Source organism: Salminus brasiliensis, chromosome 3, assembly GCF_030463535.1.
Source record: "Salminus brasiliensis chromosome 3, fSalBra1.hap2, whole genome shotgun sequence".
NCBI classification, from domain to species: Eukaryota; Metazoa; Chordata; class Actinopteri; order Characiformes; family Bryconidae; genus Salminus; species Salminus brasiliensis.
In genome coordinates, this window is record NC_132880.1 from 25,561,104 (window position 1) to 25,582,771 (window position 21,668).

At 38.9% G+C, this 21,668-nt stretch overlaps 2 protein-coding genes across 2 annotated transcripts; both read right to left on the reverse strand.

Moving 5' to 3' along the window:
• Positions 1–43: 43 nt before the first annotated feature.
• On the reverse strand, positions 44–6,313 carry naxe (NAD(P)HX epimerase). The gene is made up of 7 exons (XM_072675694.1): positions 6,184–6,313; positions 4,637–4,817; positions 4,273–4,381; positions 3,792–3,902; positions 3,464–3,574; positions 590–737; positions 44–437 (listed from the first exon to the last, which is right to left on the reverse strand). The coding sequence occupies exons 2-7, from the start codon at positions 4,798–4,800 to the stop codon at positions 235–237; spliced, it is 846 nt and encodes a 281-aa protein (XP_072531795.1). The 5' UTR covers positions 4,801–4,817; positions 6,184–6,313; the 3' UTR covers positions 44–234.
• Positions 6,314–9,771: 3,458 nt separating this feature from the next.
• Positions 9,772–16,534, reverse strand: mreg (melanoregulin). Its single transcript, XM_072674709.1, has 5 exons — positions 16,443–16,534; positions 12,524–12,686; positions 11,840–11,930; positions 10,415–10,578; positions 9,772–9,966 (listed from the first exon to the last, which is right to left on the reverse strand). Exons 1-5 carry the CDS (start codon positions 16,532–16,534, stop codon positions 9,772–9,774), a joined length of 705 nt encoding a protein of 234 aa, XP_072530810.1.
• Positions 16,535–21,668: the final 5,134 nt, after the last annotated feature.

Here is a 21,668-nt window from a genome sequence, read left to right on the forward strand (position 1 = left end):
TGAATTGTTGTAGGATAACACAAACACACAGTTAATGCTCAGGCCAGGCCAGTGACATTTAATGAAATTCAAGCAATTTTACAATAACAGATCAACTTACAATCTTTCTCATTCAATAGCGACGATCATTCTCAACAGGAATCACATTTAAGGTGCTCAGATTGATAAGTGCTCAGACTGATAACTCATCCTACATAAACATTTTTTCAGTGTAATTAAAGGTATATTTGTGTTTCAGTTCAGCTGGTACACACACTCAGTGCCAGGGTACTGAGGCAGTTTCAGGTTGTATTTCTTCTCCAGCACAGGAGGAACGAACCGCCCTCCCAGGTAATGATAACGTCCTTTAAAGTGTTCCGCTGCTTTCTTCGGAGCGGTGAGGGAGATCAGCATGTCCGGCTGGATCCCATCAGGGCCACCCAGTTCCACATCCCAACCTAGAGAAATAGATATAGTACTACAGCTTATTGTGCGTGTGTGCTGCCTGCGATTACATCACTTTTACCAGGCGACTGGTCACTGACGGGGATTCTAAACCAAGGGTAGGGTGGCAGCAAGTTTGACTGAATTGACTGCAGGATTAACTGACCTGAGGGGATGTCCACACTAGCAATGGGAATGGTGACCTTTTTCAGTGTGGATAAAATGTTGGCGAAAGGTTCCCGCACTGCACCTTTAAAGCTGAAACCGAAGATGGCGTCGATCACCACGTTGTAAACTTCATCAATCTCATCGGCCTAAAGAAAGAAAAAAGCCAAACTATTAATGATATTTAAAAAACTTAAATGACTTACCTAAAAACAATGTAACTTTAATGTAATATTCAAATCAATTACCTTGAGAGGAACCATATAGAAATGATTACGTCATTGTACCACCATGACTGTTCTATTGCTCAGGTGTGCTGATATAATCATACTTTAATATAACTGTTATAATCAAAGTAGTGATAATGAGAATAATGAAACTAATAATATTGAGTTAATATTTATTTTCATTTGAATTTATAACTGATATTGCGAGTCACAAAAGTGCTGTCCAAAGGTAGAGAGCACCCTCCATTTATTTTACTTCCAGTCAAAAAAGTTCTATTTATGATTTCTTCCCCCTATTCTCTCCCAGCAATTACCAAACTGCTATCACATGCAATGCTCCCGACGAGGGTGAAGACCAACACACGCCTCCTCTAACACACGAGCACAGCCAGCGATCACTTTTTTCCCCCCAAACTGTCGCCAATCCAACGTCACCGGACAACCAGTGCACTTAGAGGAAAGCGCTGTGAACCTGGCTCCGATGTGTCAGACGCAAGTTCCAACAAGCATTGCACTGGAGTGATGTGAGGAGAAAGTGCCATCTACTCACTCTGGAGAGAGCAAGGCCAATTTCGCTCTCTTTGGGCCCTGGCTGCCGATGGCTAGCAGAATGTCTGGGATTCCTCCCCAAGTTCTTTATTTTTTTAAATTATATATTATCTTCTTTTTTCTGAGACTGAAAACTTTTGAATCACTATTTTTAGCAACAAAAATAACTTCAAGTGGTAATAAGCAACTCAATTAATTAAATAAATATTTCTCTTTTAATAGTGTAAATCACAATTCTAGACAAACACTCTAACTAAACGAATAACACATTTGTATTGTTTGTGTTTTCTATTGAACACATTAAGTAAACATCCTCAGTGCAGACTAGAAAAAGTAAGTGAATTCAAAAGCCTGTAGATCCTTTAGCAGCAGTCAACTCTACTAAATGTTTTCTGTAGCGGCAAAGATTTTTACCAGGGGTGGGACTCTCTAAACACTTCATGATTCCATTCTATCATAATTTAGAGGGCAGCCAATTGATGATGAAACAAATATCAATTTATCTCGAATCTTTTCAAGATGTCTTGTCTATTTCTCTCATTTTTCACACTTGGAAACTACTTGGTACTTTTAAAGCAAAGTATTTGCTGTAATGGTCCATAATTCATTTACTTCCAATATATTTTATTAATAAAACAAATGGATGCAATTTGGCAAGTCAACTGGAAGATTTAACAAGGCTGCGGTAGAAAATGCCTGGACACTGTTCCTAACTTTAGTGCTTGATAAAGCTTTCTTAGTGATCTGTCATTCCTGCTACATTCTTTAACAGCTCAACCATATCTGTACCTGCACATGAGATGCTAGCTGCCACTCATCAGTGACAAAATGAGCAGCATAGAGATATAGGATACTGTGGCAACGGATGCAGATGCATCACATTAAACTATCCTACCCATGACTTTAGGTTTGGTCTTGTTGTACAGTTTGGGGATCGATGTGTAAACAAAATATCTTCGAGATGGGGCGCTGTATCTCAGCTCTAAAGTGCACAACATGGCACACAAAATGTCTCCCTCTGCTGGCCTCTAAGGGGAGCCCATGCCTGGGGCCTGGGGTAATTCAATTCATCCTTTCAACAATTATTAATATGCAACTTTCATTGCCAGGGCTTTGTGTCCACACAGAACCGCACTTCCACACTTCAGAGTTCTGCCTATTGTGTTTTGTCAACATTATGTTATTGATGATTAACATTTAGAGAATCCATTTTTGACATTTGTTGAATTCATTCAGATTTCTCCACGTCCACAACGAATAAGAATCTATTTTTTTTTTTATCTATTTTTCCCCCAGCCCTAATTTGTACTTGTTTTTTTTACCACTACTATTTTTGGCCTTTGTGGTGTCCTTCCATGGGCATCATTCTTATTAGCATTAAAACATGTAACATTTAACAGTGAAACATTACAGTGCACACAAACACAGGTTCTTGGCCCGCTGTAGGTTTTTCGCTGATATGGTGGGTCTTTCTTACCTCTTTCAGGATTGCTTGATGTTCTCCGGAGTAACAGGATACCCCCCTCCTAGTGAGTAGCTACAGTCCTGAATTATCTCCATTTGTAGGCAATTTGTCTAATTGTGGATCAATGTACATCTACGTCTTTTGCAATGTTTTTGTAGCATTTTTGAGCTTTCATGCATTTCTATAACATATCTTCAAAACCTCTTTGCATCAAGGCATGGTTCAAACTAATCCTTCTTGAAAAGAACAGATCTGTCACTAATCAGGTCTGTTAAATCCACACTTCCAATTTTATCTCCTTCATTTAAACACCAATAGCTAATTAACTTGTGGAGAAGTAATTAAAACAGGGGTTCACTTACTTTTTCTAGCCTGCACGGCAGATTACTTTTACCTGCAACTGTATATATTTATACTAGTTCATTAAAAATGGCAACAACTGTAAATACTGTATAACAGAAAAACTGCCTTTTACTGAAAAGTCAATCATCAAAACTAGATATCTGGGTGCAAAATGGAATAAAACTGTATATTAAGAACATTTTTCCTTTAAAGGTTTTCTTATGACAGTGAATATGTGATGGGCGTGATTGTGATATACTTCTCAGGGCCACTAATGTGCTTGATGTAGTACCTCAGGCATCCCAGACAGGAGAGGTATATCCATCTTCTCACACTGAGTGGTCAAATTCTGAAAGAGCTGTTTGTTTGGACGCTTTGGATACAAAACAGAGGGCTCGTATCCCTGTGGGTTAAACAAACACAGATTAATAAAAGTATGAGCCACTGGTTATTTATTTGACACTATTCATCCCACATATAGACATGTCAAAGGTGCCAGTGCTTGTTTTTTCAAATATTCAGAAACAGTTTTTTTTTTTACAGCTTTGACTAAAATGAAAAGCCAAAAAGGGAAAAAATAAGGGGGGGGGGATCAGGAAAGGAGACAAATAAATACTCACAAACAGTTTGAGATGGCGAGCACACACCAGCCCGTCTCCTCCGTTATTGCCTGGGCCACAAATCACTAAAACTCTGGGTGGACTCTTGATCAGCGACTGCAGAGGATATCCCTGAAAGACAGAAAACACATTAAACCATTGCAAAGAATACCTGACATTATAGGTAGTTATGGATGTTTAGATCAATGCATGGTTCAATTAAAAAAAAAATTACGTGACAGTCATTCTGACAGAATCAAAGAAGTAGAAGTAATATTGTTTTATTGTTATTTTTACTCAATAGATAAATTAATCATAGAAATCAAGTTTACAAAGTTTATTTGGGGTATTTCAGTAACGTCATTTGCAATCACAGTTAGAAATATGAGCTTAATTTCTTTCCTCAAAATTAGGTTGTATAAGATTCTTTAAATACAGGTGCTTTTTTGAAAAACTGTTCTAGACAGCTTTAAAAAGGGTCACAATTATTTAGCCTTTTTACCTTTGTAACGGCCGTAGCACAGCTAAGCCCAGCAAGTTCCATTAATTGATCCACGCTAAAGCTGTACTCTGAAAAAAGCTCCTCATCAATTTTCTGAGCTTCTTCCTGCCTATAAGCGCACACACACACACACGCACACACACACATTTGACAAATAGGCTGACCATCCGTGTGTCAGTTTTATAAAAAGAGAAACTACAGTCAGAACTATTAGGGAACATTGTAAACATCTGGTGTGAAGCCTCTTAATATTAAGTAAGGATGTTCAACAAAGGAGTAATGTTCTGTTTTGTTGACGTTGTAATGAATTCTAAAAAGTACAGAGCTGGTGTGAAATACAGAGGGATCGTTCTGTCACACATACCCTAAATATTTGATGGTGTTGGCCATCGTGCAGGCCTGCCTAGCGGAGGACGCTCTGTAGGTATTCTCGCACACATGTGCGTGTGCTACTCTGTGGGCGAGGACAGATACCCCCCGTGTCGTCACGAGGAGACCAAGACCAAACAGGGCTCTGAACCCCAACATCCACCCACGCAGGGAACCTGGAATAAGAGCGGGAAAGCTGTGTTGACTCCTGATTTACCATAAGAAACCTGTTCATTTTCAATCAGTGAATGCTGTCAGCTGCAGTTGTGTATTTATAGCAAGATCACGTCACACATATTGCACACAACACTTTCTCATCCCCTGATATTTAGGATTTTGACACTCCTGGATGTTCCTAGGTGTCCCCCAACTGCACTGGGCAGCATGTTAATTACTTCAATTCTAATGAAAAAACCATTTAAATGAACATCCACATGAACAATGTAATAATTCAGGATTTTGGGTTACATTCAGATACACTCTAAAGGGCCCATTTTATGCAGAACCAGATCATTTAATAAAACAACTTAATGTACAATAAAAACACTGTAAAACTGTCAAAACATAGTTTTCACTCCTGACTCAATTTAGAAACCCGGGTAAAAACCCATGTAAAATGTATTGGTTTTGTGACGTATTCATATATTTACATATATCCACCTATTCAGCCTTCAGCAGTAGGCAGCCAATCAGAACAGAGGTCATATACATGTCTTCATCAGTGATGCACTACAGCTTCTGCAGTGCCTATAAACATATTCACCCCCTTGGAGGTTTTCCTCTTTTATTACTTTTATAAATGGAATCACAGTCAATGTAATTTGTCCTTTTTGACCATGATAATTTCATAATAAAAGCAATAAAAGGGGAACATATCCTACTTTTATAGGCACTGAATGTCCAGTTTTACCTAAAGGAATGTAGCTACCTGCCAGTTCCTTCAGGCCACAGTGAAAGAGGACCAGATATCTAGTAAATATCAGTCCAAAAATATATATATACATCATATATTTTACTTAACTACAATTTATTAATTATGGCCATACACTTTATGACAGGTGATCACTCCATATGTTAAGGATCAGTAAGGATCAGCTTCAACAAACACTGTACCCCAGGAACAGTTTCTTAAACAGATCATTTAAGATTGAGAAGCACAGATCCTGTATATAGTGTAAGTGATCTTAGATCTGTGGGCCACATTATGCTGGAAAAACATTGTGCAACTTTTTATTGCATTTTTTTAAAAAGTACAAGAGCCCCACATTTAACCTTTCACCTCCATGGTCAAGTCAATACTTATACAGAAACAAGTCGATAATGCTGTTAATGTGATTAAAAATAGCTGCCTATATATGAAATTAGTATACAGTACACAGTCATAAGTTGACATTAATTTGTGATGAAAAGAAAACCCTACGTATTTAAGGACAATGTGTCCTGCAGGCTGTGATCAGACTAGCTAACTGGACTAAACTATCACCATGCCAGAAAGGCTCGCTCTCCACAACGGAAGCCAGTGACGACATTTTTTCCCCTCACCTTCGTTGGTTTTGGTCAGTATCAAAACTGGTGAAACGAAATGTAGAACCTAAATCAGAAACTGCATTAAAAATCTTGTGTGGAAATTAAAGGAACTCCTGCAGAAAACCGTGACCCTGGTGGTTCTCCACAATGGCGGGCGAGACTTTCAAAATAAAAGTCACATCATTGAGCGACAAGGAGAGCAAACCACTGTAACAGGACAAGAGAGTAAAGCTGATCTTCAGATCTGCTCGATTGCCATAGCTGGACAGAATACCACGGAAAAGTGATGTTAGTGCCGCTTTAGATTTTTACACATTTAAAAAAACTGATCTGTTCACACCGGTTCTCAGTCTTACTGGTTGGTGATTCTCTCTTACTATTTACTGCTTACACACAGTTTTTAAATGACTATTTTTAAATAACATTTTAAATAATAGGTTTAAATGCTAACCAGTTACGTGCCATGGTGGCCACGATTTTTTTTTCAACTAATAATACTTTATTTTAAATCTACTAATTTCATTATTATAATAACCCCAATAGCTTTCCAGTGTATCCAGTGTAATGAGCAAAACTGTGTAGCATATATGCCAATAAATATGCATATTCCCAAACATGTTTGCTAAACTGTACTACAAAATGGAAATTGTATGAATGTATGAATATTATTAAATATTCCAGTAAAACAGTAAATCATGTCCCAATAAGCAAATGTGCCTTTCTTTAGCTCATGTCCACTGTTGAGGTCTAATCAGTCTACTCACACTTTACTCACCCTGATACAAATACTTCATGAACATGTACTGATGGTTTCTTTTAATAACGAAGTAAACACGAAGAACAGAAATTACCTGTTGTATCTACAAACATTTTCACATATATGCTTCTTGTTGCATTTGGTAAAACAAGTGATTTGTCCCAAAGATGGCATTTTATGTCTATAAACCAAACTTTCTACTTCTACTATTTACATTTTTATGCAATTATCTGTTCTTTCTACTTCTTATAAATCACTACCGTCATTATTTATTTATTATCCTCTGTCTGTACTGTGTTGTGTTGTCTGTCCGCACTTGTTTGTTTGTGTTGCACTTGTGTCTTGTATGCACTGTCTATGTTGCACCATGGTCCTGGAGGAACGTTGTTTCGTTTCACTGTGTACTCTGTATGTAGTTGAAATGACAATAAACCCACTTGACTTGACTTGACTTGACTCTTGTTAATAATAACCTGGCTACTGCGCCCCCAATGGGTTGCAAATTCAGCTCCGCTGCGTCTGTGACTACGCCTTCCCGAATTATGAAAGAGTAAGGATTTCCCCCTCTGTTACGTAGAGGTGAGCGACGACTTTCTAAATGTGGACAGCCCTAGTTTTCTGATTACTGGGACTGAATACAGATACTTTCATTTCCGTATTCTGATTTTAGTTTCCTGATACATATATAAAGCAGAGGTGTCAAGTAACGAAGTGCAAATATTTTGTTACTTTACTTTAGTAGAAAATTTTGGTTATCTATACTTTACTGGAGTAATTATTTTTCAGCTGACTTTTTACTTCTACTATTTACATTTTGATGCAATTATCTGTTCTTTCTACTTCTTACATTTTAAAAATAGCCTCGTTACTCATATTTCACTTCACTTTGTCTCATTCCGACTTGTCATCTTTAAAAAAAAAAAAAAAAAAGGTATCCAGATAAATCACTCCATCTGGAAAGAGTGACACAGCAGATGTATGTAGACTAGTATGAAGATATCTGTGGCAGAGACTCACGAGAACTCACGAGTGAAATGTCCCAACTCAGCTCCACATTTACATTCCAATAAAGCTTGTTAATAACACACCTCTGAAGTTTGACTTTTTGCAGCATTACAATCCTTACAGGCAATTACTCTTAATATTTTCCGCTCCATGAAACACATGTTAATGCTCAGTAGTTCACAGAGATGCTCCTTTAATATATTTGATATTACTAAAATGCATTCATTTTCAATGGGAAGATCTGCAGCTGAAACAGGTAGTCTAGTGCAGCCCAACATTTTTCAACATAAACATTTTAATATGACATTATAATCATTACAGCTTTTAGAAAATGTGCATTCGATTTTATAATCAGTCTTTCAACTTTTTTAAATGGAGAACAGCAGTCACTGTGTGGTATCTTTGTGTGCACTACAATGAACATGGGCCATAGAAAGCAAAGAAGAGAGCTGTCTGATTAGTCAGAAATAGACAAGCTAGTTGAAGGTGAAGGCTACACAACCATCTACAAGCATCTTAAGAGTGAGGATAGGGTAGGATAGTGTGAATAGTAGGTAAAAAGGCCAAGGGAAGCTCAACTAAAGTGATGCAAGTAACTGAAGAGGTCAATGTACATCAGGTTTTTGGGTCTCCTTTACAACATCCTGTTCAGTCTCTTGTCATTTTTAAGACTTGACTACTGCAACTCCCATCTGGGCAGTGGCAGGACTTCTTCAGTGTTTGTAAGTTCAGCCATGTAACTCCTCGGCTGCGTTCTCTTCACTGGCTTCCTGTAGCTGCTGCCCGCATCAGATTCAGCTGGCCTACAAAGCCAAGAATGGACCTGCCCCCAGCTTCAAGTATGGCTCGGCTTGATTCACCATCCTTTAAGATCCATGGAAGACAACCACCCAGACTGTTTTTCTGTCCTGGGACCGAAGTGGTGGAATCGACTTCCCCTGGGCGACAGACTGGCAGAGTCACTCGAAGATCCATCTCTTTCAGAGGCACTTAAATCAGCACTTATTCTGCTCTTAAGGCTTATGGTTGCACTCCTGTCTTACTGGATTTGTTTGAGATTCAGACAAAGTGTAGTGTATGTTGAGTATTGCGGTAACTAAACTACTGTTGACAGGTGCAAAAGTATCACTGAGCGCTACAGAAATTAGGTTAAGGGTCTTACCATTTTTGTCCATGCCATTTTCCTTTTTTCCCTCAAACTAAGCAACAAAAAAACATAGCCACACAACACTCGATACAGAATATAAACATGTTTCAAATGATTTGATTTATTGGTTCAATCTGAATTCAATTGGCTTATATTTCATATTTATTTGAGTTATTCTGGCCCTTGGTACAGAATGCAAAAGTTGCATAAGTGCATAACTGTTAAAAGAGTTTAAATTTCAAGAGGTTGAAATGAATTAAGCATGAGCTACATTAGCCTCAACTAACCTTTAAAAAACAACCCCAACCTAAGCCTTAAAACTACCTTAACAGCTCACATGGACCTTAAAAACCTTAGGCTTAGCCTTAACTTTCATACTGGCTTTGGGCTTTAGGACTAGCCTTAGCTGAAAACCTTTAAAAGCGCCTAAGGGTAGCCTTAAACACAACCATATTGTTAACCCTTAAACTAGATTAAGACTTTAGTCTAGTCTTAAAAATCTAGCCTCAATCTAGCTTAAAACCTAATACTTAATACAAGCCTATATAAAACTAGCTTATACCTTTATCCTTAAAACATGATCCAGCTTAAACACCTTCTTTAACATTAGTCTTTGTTTAACTAGCCTGACCTCTCAAGTCCGGTTGCAGGTGTGCAGTGCTAATAAAGTACTGGTGAAATTAAATAAAAGTTATTAATCTTGTTCACTGCTCTCTCCTTCATCATCATCATCATCTCCTGCAGATATGTTCTGATTCAGCCGGGAAAGGAGGAGTGGCAGGTTTATGGCCATAGGGTCTTCCTCTTCATCATCATCATCTCTAGGGGGGTAAAAACGACGGGCCTTGGCCACAAAATCATCAGCAGCATCCAGATAAATCAACCGGTCCTGAGAGAGAGAGAGAGAAACAGAGAGAGCAGTTTAGGTCCTTTTAGAGATTTGCACAAACAGAATAATGTCCTTTCAGGATGGTTTGGCGTGAAACACTGGACTGGAAACAATGGACTGTATAATCTCCATAGAGGAACAGTGACCAACAGAAGGGGGCACTCTGAAGCAGCCAGACACAAACTTGTAGTTTCTTTACAAAGACAATGAGTGGCTTCGTGATCCAGACTAATCATCCAACACCAGTACCTGACCTCACAAATGCTAGTGATACTTTCAGATTCTCACAGCAATGTTCCACCATCAAGGCCTTAATTTTAAGAACTCATATTCTTTAAATGTTCTAGAAAAAGAAGAACGGTTGTCTGGATTATGTTGGACTAATAAAAGTAAAGGCAGTTATGCTCTGTTTGGTCTCCACAGCATTTCTTCCTGCATTGTCTCTCACCAGGGTGAAGAGATATCTCTCTGGTGGAGGCTCTTTGCTGTTGAAGATGGACGTCTCTGAGTGAAGTGTTTGGAGAAGTGTTCGGGCAGCTGCAGCATTTCGCATTCGATCGTACGACGCACTCGCCGAAACGTTCAGCAATGACTCAGCCTCAGTCATGAAGCCTGCACACAGAGAGAGAGAGAGTTATGACAGTTGAAAATACTGCAATAAATTCAGCCATGTCAATAAGCCTACCTTTTACTGAAAGAGAGACAGAGACAGAAAGAGATTAAATTATAACTTGGGCATAAATATGAACATGAATATGAAATTGGGCTCTAAAAAATAAATTGAACGAGTATGTCTGAACTGTCAGAGATCCACAACAGAGACAAATCCTGACTGAGTTCAGGCCCACCAACATTCTCCACACTGTTACACCACTGACCCTTAATACACTTCACACTGTTACACCACTGACCCATAACACATTGCACTGTTATACTACTGACCCATAACGGTCTTCACACTATTACACCACTGACCTGTAACACACTCCACTGTTACACCACTGACCCTTAATATGCTCCACACTGTTACAACACTCACCAATAACACATTCCACACTGTTACACCACTGACCCCCTAACAGACTCCACACTGTTACACCACTGACCTGTAGCACATTCCACACTGTTACACCACTGACCCCCTAACAGACTCTACACTGTTACACCACTGACCCTTAACACCCTCCACACTGTTACACCACTGACCCCCTAACAGACTCCACACGGTTACACCACTAACCCCCTAACAGACTTCACACTGTTACACCACTGACCTGTAACACCCTCTACACTGTTACACCACTGACCCCCTAACAGACTCCACACGGTTACACCACTGACCCCCTAACAGACTCTACACTGTTACACCACTGACCCCCTAACAGTCTCCACACTGTTACACCACAGACCTGTAACACTCTCCACATTGTTACACTAGTAACCTATAATTCTCCACATTGTTATGCCACTGACCCATAACACATTGCACTGTTACACCACTGACCCTCCAGTAGACCCTACACTGTTACAATACTGACCCTTAACATGCCACACTGTTACACCGATGACTCATAAAAGCAGTCTATGCCGTAGCATGCACAAGTGGCCTACACCATTGTGATTGTTTATACTTGTGTGTTTTTGCATCTGCATTGCTCTACAATTCCATCACTAAAACACTAGTTTGACAAGTTAGTTTTGACACAATTCAAAAGACACAGGGAAAGGCTAAAAGGGCTGGAATGATGTATGTGATTTAGTTGTACAGTAAAACTTGAACAAATCACTAGATTTTGTTGGCATTAGCTTTAGAAAATGATCTTGTTCATCCCTAAAACAGTTCCCTACTGTTGTCTAACTAACAAACACTCACCCAGATTCTCCAGGATCATTTTCCACTTGTCCCGCACTTCTCTCCTGACCTCTCTCATGGCCTCAATGTCCACACTCAGCCGCCGGTAACCCTGCGTCACAACAAAACAAACCAAACAAAGATATTTAATAATAGTGTTAATAATACACTTTATTCAACACGCATACACACATTCATCCTAACATCAGGAATGCCTATGTAACTGGTCAGACTCCAGTTTCCTCAATTTCAGTTTTCTCTGAACTTTGCAAAATATGGCTATGAAGTGTGAAATATTGTATGTTTATGGTTAGCAAGTTAATATTATGTAAAAGATATATTGTATATTGGGTTGTATGACGACCGATCAATAATTCAAATTAATTAAAAGATAAAATGGAAACATAATTTTTGTTATTAATCTAATACTGGAATGGCTGATAGTTACTTATTCATTTTGCCATCAACTATAGTAAAGTATTAATCATTAAATATCATATACATGCTTACCTATATAAAATTCTGCATATATTAAAAGCATTTATAACAGCTGGTCTGATTACTGAGTACCTTCATTTCAATGTCATTCCCAAAAGTTTTACTTTATACATATTTTAGAGAAAGAGTTCTCATATGCCACATAATAGGCTACATTTAAACATGTGCAAATAGATGTACAGCAGAGGCGTGTAGTGATGTGTGTACCTGTGAGCCCATGCGTGTTTGGGCTCTGCTTTGTATGAGGTTATAAAGTATCCGGTCATCGTCTCTCTCCGAGTGGGAGGGGTCTCCAGGTTCACTCCACAGATTGGTCTCCTGGTCCCGCCTCTTTTTGGCTTCGCGGTCAAAATACTCTAATGTTTCATTACTTATACATACACACACCCACACACACACACACACACAAGTTAGTCCACTCACTGGCCACTTTATTAGAAACCCTTACCTTGTGCTTCTACTTACTGGCTCTTTTATTGGAAACAACTACCCTGTGCTTCCACTCACTGGCCACTTTATTAGAAACCCCTACCCTGTGCTTAAACTCATTGGCCACTTTATTAGAAACCATGTTAATATGTCAAGTAATCTTGACTCTTTGAGAAAAGAGAAAAATGTAATTTATGTAAATTAGATTTTTTTTTATCAAACTGTTGATTTTTGTTTCTTTTATTCAACCTATGATTCCAAGCACAGTTAAAACAGTTACACTGGTTTCAATCCACCACCAGTCCCATCTTTTTTCTTATATCATCAGTATATTACTACTTTTATTACAGTTACTGTGCCTTAAGAAGTGTTTCATTCATACCATTCGTAGCTCTGAGCCTAAGCCTGCTCAGTTTACTTCTGACGAGTGGAAAGCGACATTTCAGCAATGCTGAACGTTTCTCAGAGGTCAATATCTTATCCAATCCAACTAAATTAGATTTACCACACAACAAGGGTGATTTAATAAAAGGAACAGTGAGGCCAAAGATGTCAGAGTTGCAAAAGTGAAGGGATGTAACTGAACGTTTTATTCTTGGATCAAGGTCTCCAAGGCATTTCAGAAAAAAGGGCCTTTATTAATGGAATATCCTCACATAGCTTTGCCAGAAGGAGATGTGGTCTGACGAGGCTCACTGCAGTGTTTTGGTCTAAAGGCTCAGCAACAAGTCTTTCACATTGAGGACTTCTTCAGTTTTAACACTGGAGCTACGAGGCTAATGTAGCTAACAATAAAAGCGTCTAGCACCAGGTTAGCTCAATACACAATACACACACCCAGAGCAGTGGGCAGCCACCTCAGTGCCTTGGGATGTATTGAAACAATAGATTTGAAATAAGGCCTCTGAAATGAGACGGAAGTGCAGATTTTAATACAAATATTACATTAACTGTTCTGGAATTTCAGCCATTTTTGTTACATAGTCCCTCCATTTTCACCAACTGAAAAGTACTTGGCAAACTAACAATTATAAATAGAAGGAATATTTGAAATACTTTTGACTTCAGGAGAGCACAACACAACCACTCTCTGCTCAACATCGACCACGTTCCTTGGTGTCCACTTAGCGGAGAACCTCACCTGGACCCTGAACACCAGCTCTAGCGCCAGTAAAGCGCAGCAGCGTCTCTACTTCCTCCGGAAGCTGAAAAAGGCCCATCTACCTTCACCCATCCTCACCATCTTCTACAGAAGCATCATAGAGAGCATCCAGAGCAGCTGCATTACTGCTTGGTTTGGGAACTGCACTGTCTCTGACCCTCGAATACTGAGGACGGCTGAGAGGATCATAGGAGTCCCTCTTTCATCCATCATGGACATGAACACCACCTGCTGCATCCGCAAAGAAACCAGCATTGTGGATGACCCCACCCACCCTTCACACAAGCTGTTCTCCCTCCTGCCATCGGGAAGAAGGTATCCCAGCATCCGGTCCAACATGAAAAGACTGTGCAACAGCTTTTTCCCACAAGCCATCCAACTTCTCAACTCCAGAGACTGAATGGATGGACTCCTCCACACACACACACTCACACTCATACCCCCAATGTGAATCCCAGACAACGTGAAAGCATATACACTTTCTCATCTGCACTGTGTGAGACAACATTCCATTTCTTTGCCATAAGAAGCTCTTGGGTTACTTCTGTGTTTTTCGGCCGATGTACATCTTTACAGTGGTTCTATCCTTTTGAAGCACCACCATCGGTTTGACTGAATATGAACAGATAGTATAGATCTATACACTCATACATTCAGAATTCAATCCTGCTACTTTTATCAGCTTTTATCATCAATATTCACCAATGACCCAGTTCCACTGGCAGCTACACATGCTCATTCTGTAACACTGTCTCCACCATGTTTGACAGATGATGTGGTGTGCTTTAGAAAAGTTAATCTTGGTTTCATCTGTCCAAAGAATCACGTTCCAAAATTTAGATTTTTTTCATGAGTCTAATCTGACCTTTTTGTTTTTTAGTGTTACCAGCAGTTTGCTTCTGGAAATAAGTCCTCTGTATCTAAATTCAGGAAGAGGTCTCTTGACTGTAGATTTCGATAATGATATGCCTACATCCTTTACATCCTCAATAGTGTTCCTGACCCGAAGTTGTAAATATGTTTTTCTTCACCAAGGAAAGATTCTACAATCACACACTTTCTTGCATTGTCTTCTAGGCGTTGCTGATATAACCAGTGCATTCCTTCTCTTTTTTTTTTTTTGATTGTTAATTGGGCTGCTCCTAGAGTATCAGCTTTTTCTCTGATCGGTTTGTTAGAATGGCCTTGGAATCCAGACCTTTTATCACCTTAATTTGTCAAGAAATAACTAAGGGGAAAACCAAGACCGACCATGACACTTTTTTCAGTCAACTGTCCAATTACATTTTAGGAACTATGTAAAAATGGCTGTAATTAATGCAATGGCCAATGCAAAATGTTAAATGTTAAACCCATTGAATTAAAGCTGAAATTCTACATTTCAATCATTCAATCACATTTTGACTTCAAACCCACTGTAGTGGTGTACCGAGGCAAAATGACACACACACATAACTAGTTTACATATACTCATCATTTAGTTGAATCTGCAATTTTGGGCTTTCAGCAATTCCTTAGTTTTTTTCTAGAGCAGAATAAATTACAACATGCATATTTAATAGTAAAAATCAAGACATATGTTGACATATATTTCGTGAGGGTGGGTTGGGGGATCAAAAATATACATACACCACCAAAATAGTTTTTAAAAAACTTGCCTGGCCAAGGGCTCTTACGTTCACAGCACACACTGGATTGACCAACACACAGTTTACTGGAAAGCCTAAGGAACTCACTGCATACATGAGAAGGATATATCATAGATTTACAGAATTCATTAGTCCCTCTTAGAGTCATTTGTACGCAAATAATTGAACGCAAGTACAATTATTGGGAAGTGTGGCCACTTTGCCATGGTATGGAAAAAGACCTGTCATCCAATTTAGGAACAACCCAAGAACCTTTAAGCTTAAATAAAGGTTGCAACTGAGAACACATGGACAAAGTAACAGCCTTTAGGTGTAAAGGTTTACGGTCAGATGAGACAAAGATTGCGTTGTTCTGCCACAATGACCATGCGCAAAGTGGATGGAATAATGAAGGAGGACTACCTCAGAATTCTTCATCATAGCCACAAATCACCAGCCAGATGACTGAAACTTAAAACACAAGTAGGTGTTTCAACAGGGCAATAATCCAATACAGATATCAAAGATGATTGTAAAATGGAAAGAAACAGACTAATGTTCTTTAGGAATGGCCTTTGGAATGGACTTCTAAAAGTCCTGACCGCAACCAGAAAATATCTGGACTGTACTTAAAAATCAGCTCTGTGTCAGGAAACTCAAACACCCAATCAGCCATTGTTGACGTTATAACACCTTGACCAGAGCTGGTGTTGGAGAACCCCTATTAATTATTAATTGTTTTTTTCTATTAATTATTACACTATTATTACATTCTCTACGCTTGTGGAATATATGGCATTCTGTATTGAGGCTGCTTTGTGAGCAGAAATGAGTTAGTATAGTCTTCTTATGTAATTGCTTAGTGAGTGTAGACTTATAAATATATGTGTGTGCACATGATAAATACCCCAATAAAGGCCTCTTCTCATCTTCATCATCATCATCACAGCAGCAGCAGCAGCAGAACTTGACACAGAATCTCTTGAAGGCCGCACCCATCCTTAGCAGGAGAGAGTGAGGTAGGGATGGAGAGCAGAAAAAGAAGCGAGAGGGCTGGAAGCATCGGCTAGTTTTGGATCAGAAGCCTCCTGAATGTGACATCTGGCTCTGTGTTTGACCACCTTTTCACCTTTCTTTCCCCCTTTTTCTCTTTTCACGTTCAAATTACAGGACGTGGACGTGGTTCTTCTAGACACTGAGTACTCTCAAGCCAAGCTGGATTGAGGCTGCTAATAACGCTTCTTTCTGAATCCACTCAGGAGATCTGGAGCATCTTCTGACTTCTTTGAGGCCGCAAAAAGCAAATGAAAGGAACAAATAGATGTTCCTGCTGCACAGAGCCCTAAAACACAGTCACAGCCCAGTCATGTGGACTCAACAATTCCCTCTGCAGCCCTGAGGCCAGCCGCACACAATCACACCAGTCACACTCGCCGTACATCATCTGCAACTAGAGCAAAATAGTGCTGCATAGCTTTGTGATACATACGAGGTTCTGGGTTTAGAGGACAATATGGAGAGCTGACCCAGACGACGGGACTCATACTGGAGGCCCGGAAAGGTCATTATGGCAATGCTGTCCAGTATAAGGGTGCCAACTCTTATAGTCTGACAGCAAGCCGGCGCTTCCACTCAATGGCCACATTATTAGAAACAACTTTCTTGAGCTTCCACTCACTGGTCACTTTACTAGAAACACCTACAGTCTTTGCCAAAAAACATGGCCAAGGCACCCCTGCACTTCTTTCAGAAAATGCACCACTTCTCCCAGAAATGTGTTGAAGTTATGAATGCTTTGGCATTCACATATTTATTTTTTGTGCTTGCACTGGAACTATCATGGGAATCCAATCATGTGATGCTTCCTTAATTTATATTTGTGTACAGTAACAGGTGCTGTCAATTTAGCAATCACAAGTCCATCTCCAGAGATCTTAATGTGTCTGTGTTAACTGTGCACAACATCTTTGAGAGGTTTACAGCCCATGGCACTGTAGATAACCTCCCTTGACATGGACATAAAAGAGAAAACATTGAAATGGAAGACTGCAACGAAGGGTTGTTTGAATAGTGGCTGCAAAACCTCAGACAATTTCCAAACAAATTCAAGCTGGCTTGCAGACACAAGGTACAACAGTGTCAGTTTGCACTATCCGTCCCTATCTGAATAAAATGGGGTGCTGGGGGACCCCACTGTTGACACAGAGACACATAAAAGGGCCAGACTGGAGTTTGCCTGAGGAAATCATAATCCTTCTGGGAGATTGTTCTGTGGACAGATGAGACAGCACATCATCATACCATCAATAAATACAGCCTGCAAGGAAAAGAATAGGGTCCCTATGGTCAAACATGGTGAAGGTTCAGAGATGTTTTGGGGTTGTTTTGCTGCTTTTAATGCTGGATGCCTTGACTGTGTGCATGGCATTCTGAAATCTGAAGACTACTGAAGAAGTTTAGAGTGCTAAATAGGGCCCAGTGTCAGAACGTTGGGTCTCCAACAGAGGCCATGGGTCTTCCAGCAGGCAGTATCTCAAAGCATACTTCAAAAACACCCAGAAATCACTGAAGACTGTGGAGAGATCTCAGCTGTTAAAAAAGTCACCCTTCCAATCTGAGAGACCTGGAGCAGTTGGCAAAAGAAGAGAGGTCCAAAGTTGCTTGTATGTGTACTGCCACTCACTGGCCACTTTATTAGAAATGCCTACCTGCCACGTCACGCCTGTGGGGCCAAAGGAGAATACTGAGTGGCGGCATAGGCAATGGGATGCCTAGATCAGAAACGGGAATGCTATCCAGTCAGGGAGCCACATCTGCCTAAAAGCGATCTAGGGCATTACTAAAAGCGATCTAGGCATTTGACCGATTCATACTCCCTTTAAAGCATTGTGCTGCAGGGGAACTATTTCAATCAGGACAGCAACTGCAATTTATATCAGCTTCAAGGCGGACAGATTCCAATTTGGTCTGCTGTCACTGTTCTCACTAAAACCAGAAATTGGAAATTGTTGACACTGCACTTAGTGTCGTAGTTAGGGTTAACCCTAACAGTAACCCTAACCTTTTTTACATTTTGTCAAAGTATTTAGCCCCTTATATCAATACTAGAGCTGCCTTTGGCTGCAATTACTAATTTACACACAGCTGGACACAGCTTAACTAATTAAGTGAAGGCAATTGATTGTACTGGATTTTATTTAGGGGTATCAGAGTAAATACTGGTTGAATACTTTTGCACGTCACACTTTTCAGATTTTTAGTTAGTTTTGCCAGTTTATTGGATGAAAACACTGGACAAAACAATGTTATGATTAAACCAAGACAAGAATAATGCTAAATATTAGAAAGTTTAAACAAGGTAAAAGAAAATTAAAGATGACTTAAAGAGCCTTCTCAGCTTCGCTCTCACTCCCAACTTCCCTGACTATCAAAATAAGCTTATCTGTTAAAGTCTGCACATCCTGAACTAACCTATGTTTTCCAACCTAGGAATTTATAACAGCCTAACGTATCTGAAATGGCCCAATCAGCATTCACCACAAGCTTTCACTCAGCTTTCCCCCCCTATATGGAAACATAGAACATGAATACATACAAAAAAGGTACTTTGAGAGGAAAAGTGTAAAGTAGTGTACGTGTAAAAAATGTGTGCTGTTTTGAGATGTGTGTGTGATGTACAGACATCTTGGAGCCTAAGCGGTTTTGGCTCAGATTATTCCAAGGCAAATGAAACATCTAACATCCACTCTTTTTAATGATTATATTTCTGATTCTGTAAAACCATTGAATAACACAGTTGGATGGGCAAGATCCCCAGATCTCTTACACTTCCTTGCAAAAAAGCTCAAGCTCAGCCAGGTTGGATGGAGAGCCTACTTTGTATTCTGTTTACTGTTGATGTAAAAGTTTGCATTGCTGCCAACTGGCCGCGCTAGGGGGTTGTGCACTGCTGCGTGTACATGTGCGTGCAACAAGCGGGGGTGTACGCGCACTGGGCACACGCCTGTGTTGACAATTCACTGTCAAGATGGCGATGAATGTCTGACTGTTGACCTCCGCCTAAGTTGTTTTCAGTCAGCGCCTGTGATTTCCGTTGCCAAGAGAGAGATACATCAGAAATTTACCTGAACACACCTCATTTCAAGACCACCACGCCCATCGGTGTAAAAATATTCACAAGCTGAATATTCACTGTTGAAACGATGCATGACAATAGACTGTTGGTGGGGTGTGAGATAGCAGTGAGCATTTGTTTATTTCAGCTTTTGGTAAATAATGTTTCCCTTTAAAAAAAGGTTGCAGATCCAGGGGTTCATGGACACTGAATTGGTAAACTAAGATGTTGGTGCTGTCGTCCCATTACTTAAACATGATCACTCATGTTTGTTGATGGTGGTTTGGATAGGTGTCTGTGTTACCTTCTGGCTCTTTCTTTAGGTTATAATCAGATCTGCCGGAGTCATTAGCCACACTCAGATAATGCTCACATTCTCTGCGCTCTATAAATAATCCAAACAGAACTAATTCCAGCTCTTTACCTTTTTTAAGTAAATGACTGCCCACCTGTCTGACAAAATAAAAGACTGCCAACCTGTTTATAAGTAGTTCTGACCAGAAGAGGATGGGTCCTCCTTGTGAATTTTGGTTCCCCCCAAGGTTTCTTCCTCTAGTTCTAGGAATTTTTTCTCTGCCACTGTCACCTTTGGCTTGCTCACCGGGGATCTTTATGTTTTATGTATTATTAATATTTTTTTATTAAGCTTTGTGACATTAGTTATAGAAAATAACTAATTAGATCTAGTAACATTAATATCCCAAATTAAGAAAGAGAGAGAGAGAGAGAGAGAGAGATGGTAGGAATGTGTTTAAGGGTAATATGCTAATCATGTGAGGCAGCATGATCATACAGACTGTTGGAGTGCCCGAGGGCAGAGTGAAGGACTAAATACAGGACAGAACAGAGGAGTACTCTAAACCCATCATCCCCTTAAAAATGCTGTTTCTGTAGTAAAAGTAAAACTGCAGCTTGAGAACAGCAGCAGGAGATCAAAAAACTATTTACATAGATCAGCAGAGGACCTTCTTGGTCCATCCAGCTTTTATCAGCAAAGGAACTAAAGTGTGTCCTTTTTAAAATCCTTTCGATGTAAAAGAAAACACAAGAGCCTACACTAAACACTAAAGCGAGAGATGTGAGCTACAGTAAAGCAGTTCAGCAACTAAAACAACACTTAGTTTATTCAGTTGCAGTAAAATAATATAAAAGTATAAAATTATATTTTATACTTACAGAAGGAAATGTTTGTTACTCATAAACTATAGTACAAGTAAAAGTAAACAAAACCATTTTCAACATGGATACTTTCACTTGTACTGTAGTTTATTAGTAAGGAACACATATTCCCTTCCGTAAGTATAAAATAAGTATGAAATATAATTTATACCAGTAAGTATAAAATATAATGTATATCAGTAAGTATAAAATATAATGTATATCAGTAAGTATAAAATATTATATAATTTTATACCTTATACAAATTTCTGAAACTAAATAAACTAAGTGTTGCACGTCTGACACAGCATAAACAGAAACACTAACTTAGTGGGTTTTTTTTATTTTAATTAGTTTGTATTACAGTTATAGATTTCAATTGTTCTTTTTATTTACTTTTCTATTAGCTGTTAATTGTATTAGCGTTTCATTAGCATTAGCCACTAATTGTTAGTTTTTTATTTTGCATCTATTTTATAATTTTTTTTAACTGTTAATTTTATTAGCTTTTGCCTATTAGCAGTTAATATTAGTTATTGTTTATTTATTTATATTAAGTTCATATGCTGTTCATTTTATTAAATAAATCAATGTATTATCTGTCCTGTTAAGTTAGGTCAGTTTAATTTTATTCTGCTTTAAAGTACAATATTGCACAGAGGGGAAAACACGCCTGACAATTAGGTTCAACACTCAAATACAGATATTTATTATATATTTATATATAATATAAATAAATCTGTATCTGTATAGATATATATACATACACACATATATATATATGTGTGTGTGTGTATATATATATATATATATATATGGCCAAAAATGGAAAATAAAAATCAGGCACTAATAGTGTTTCAC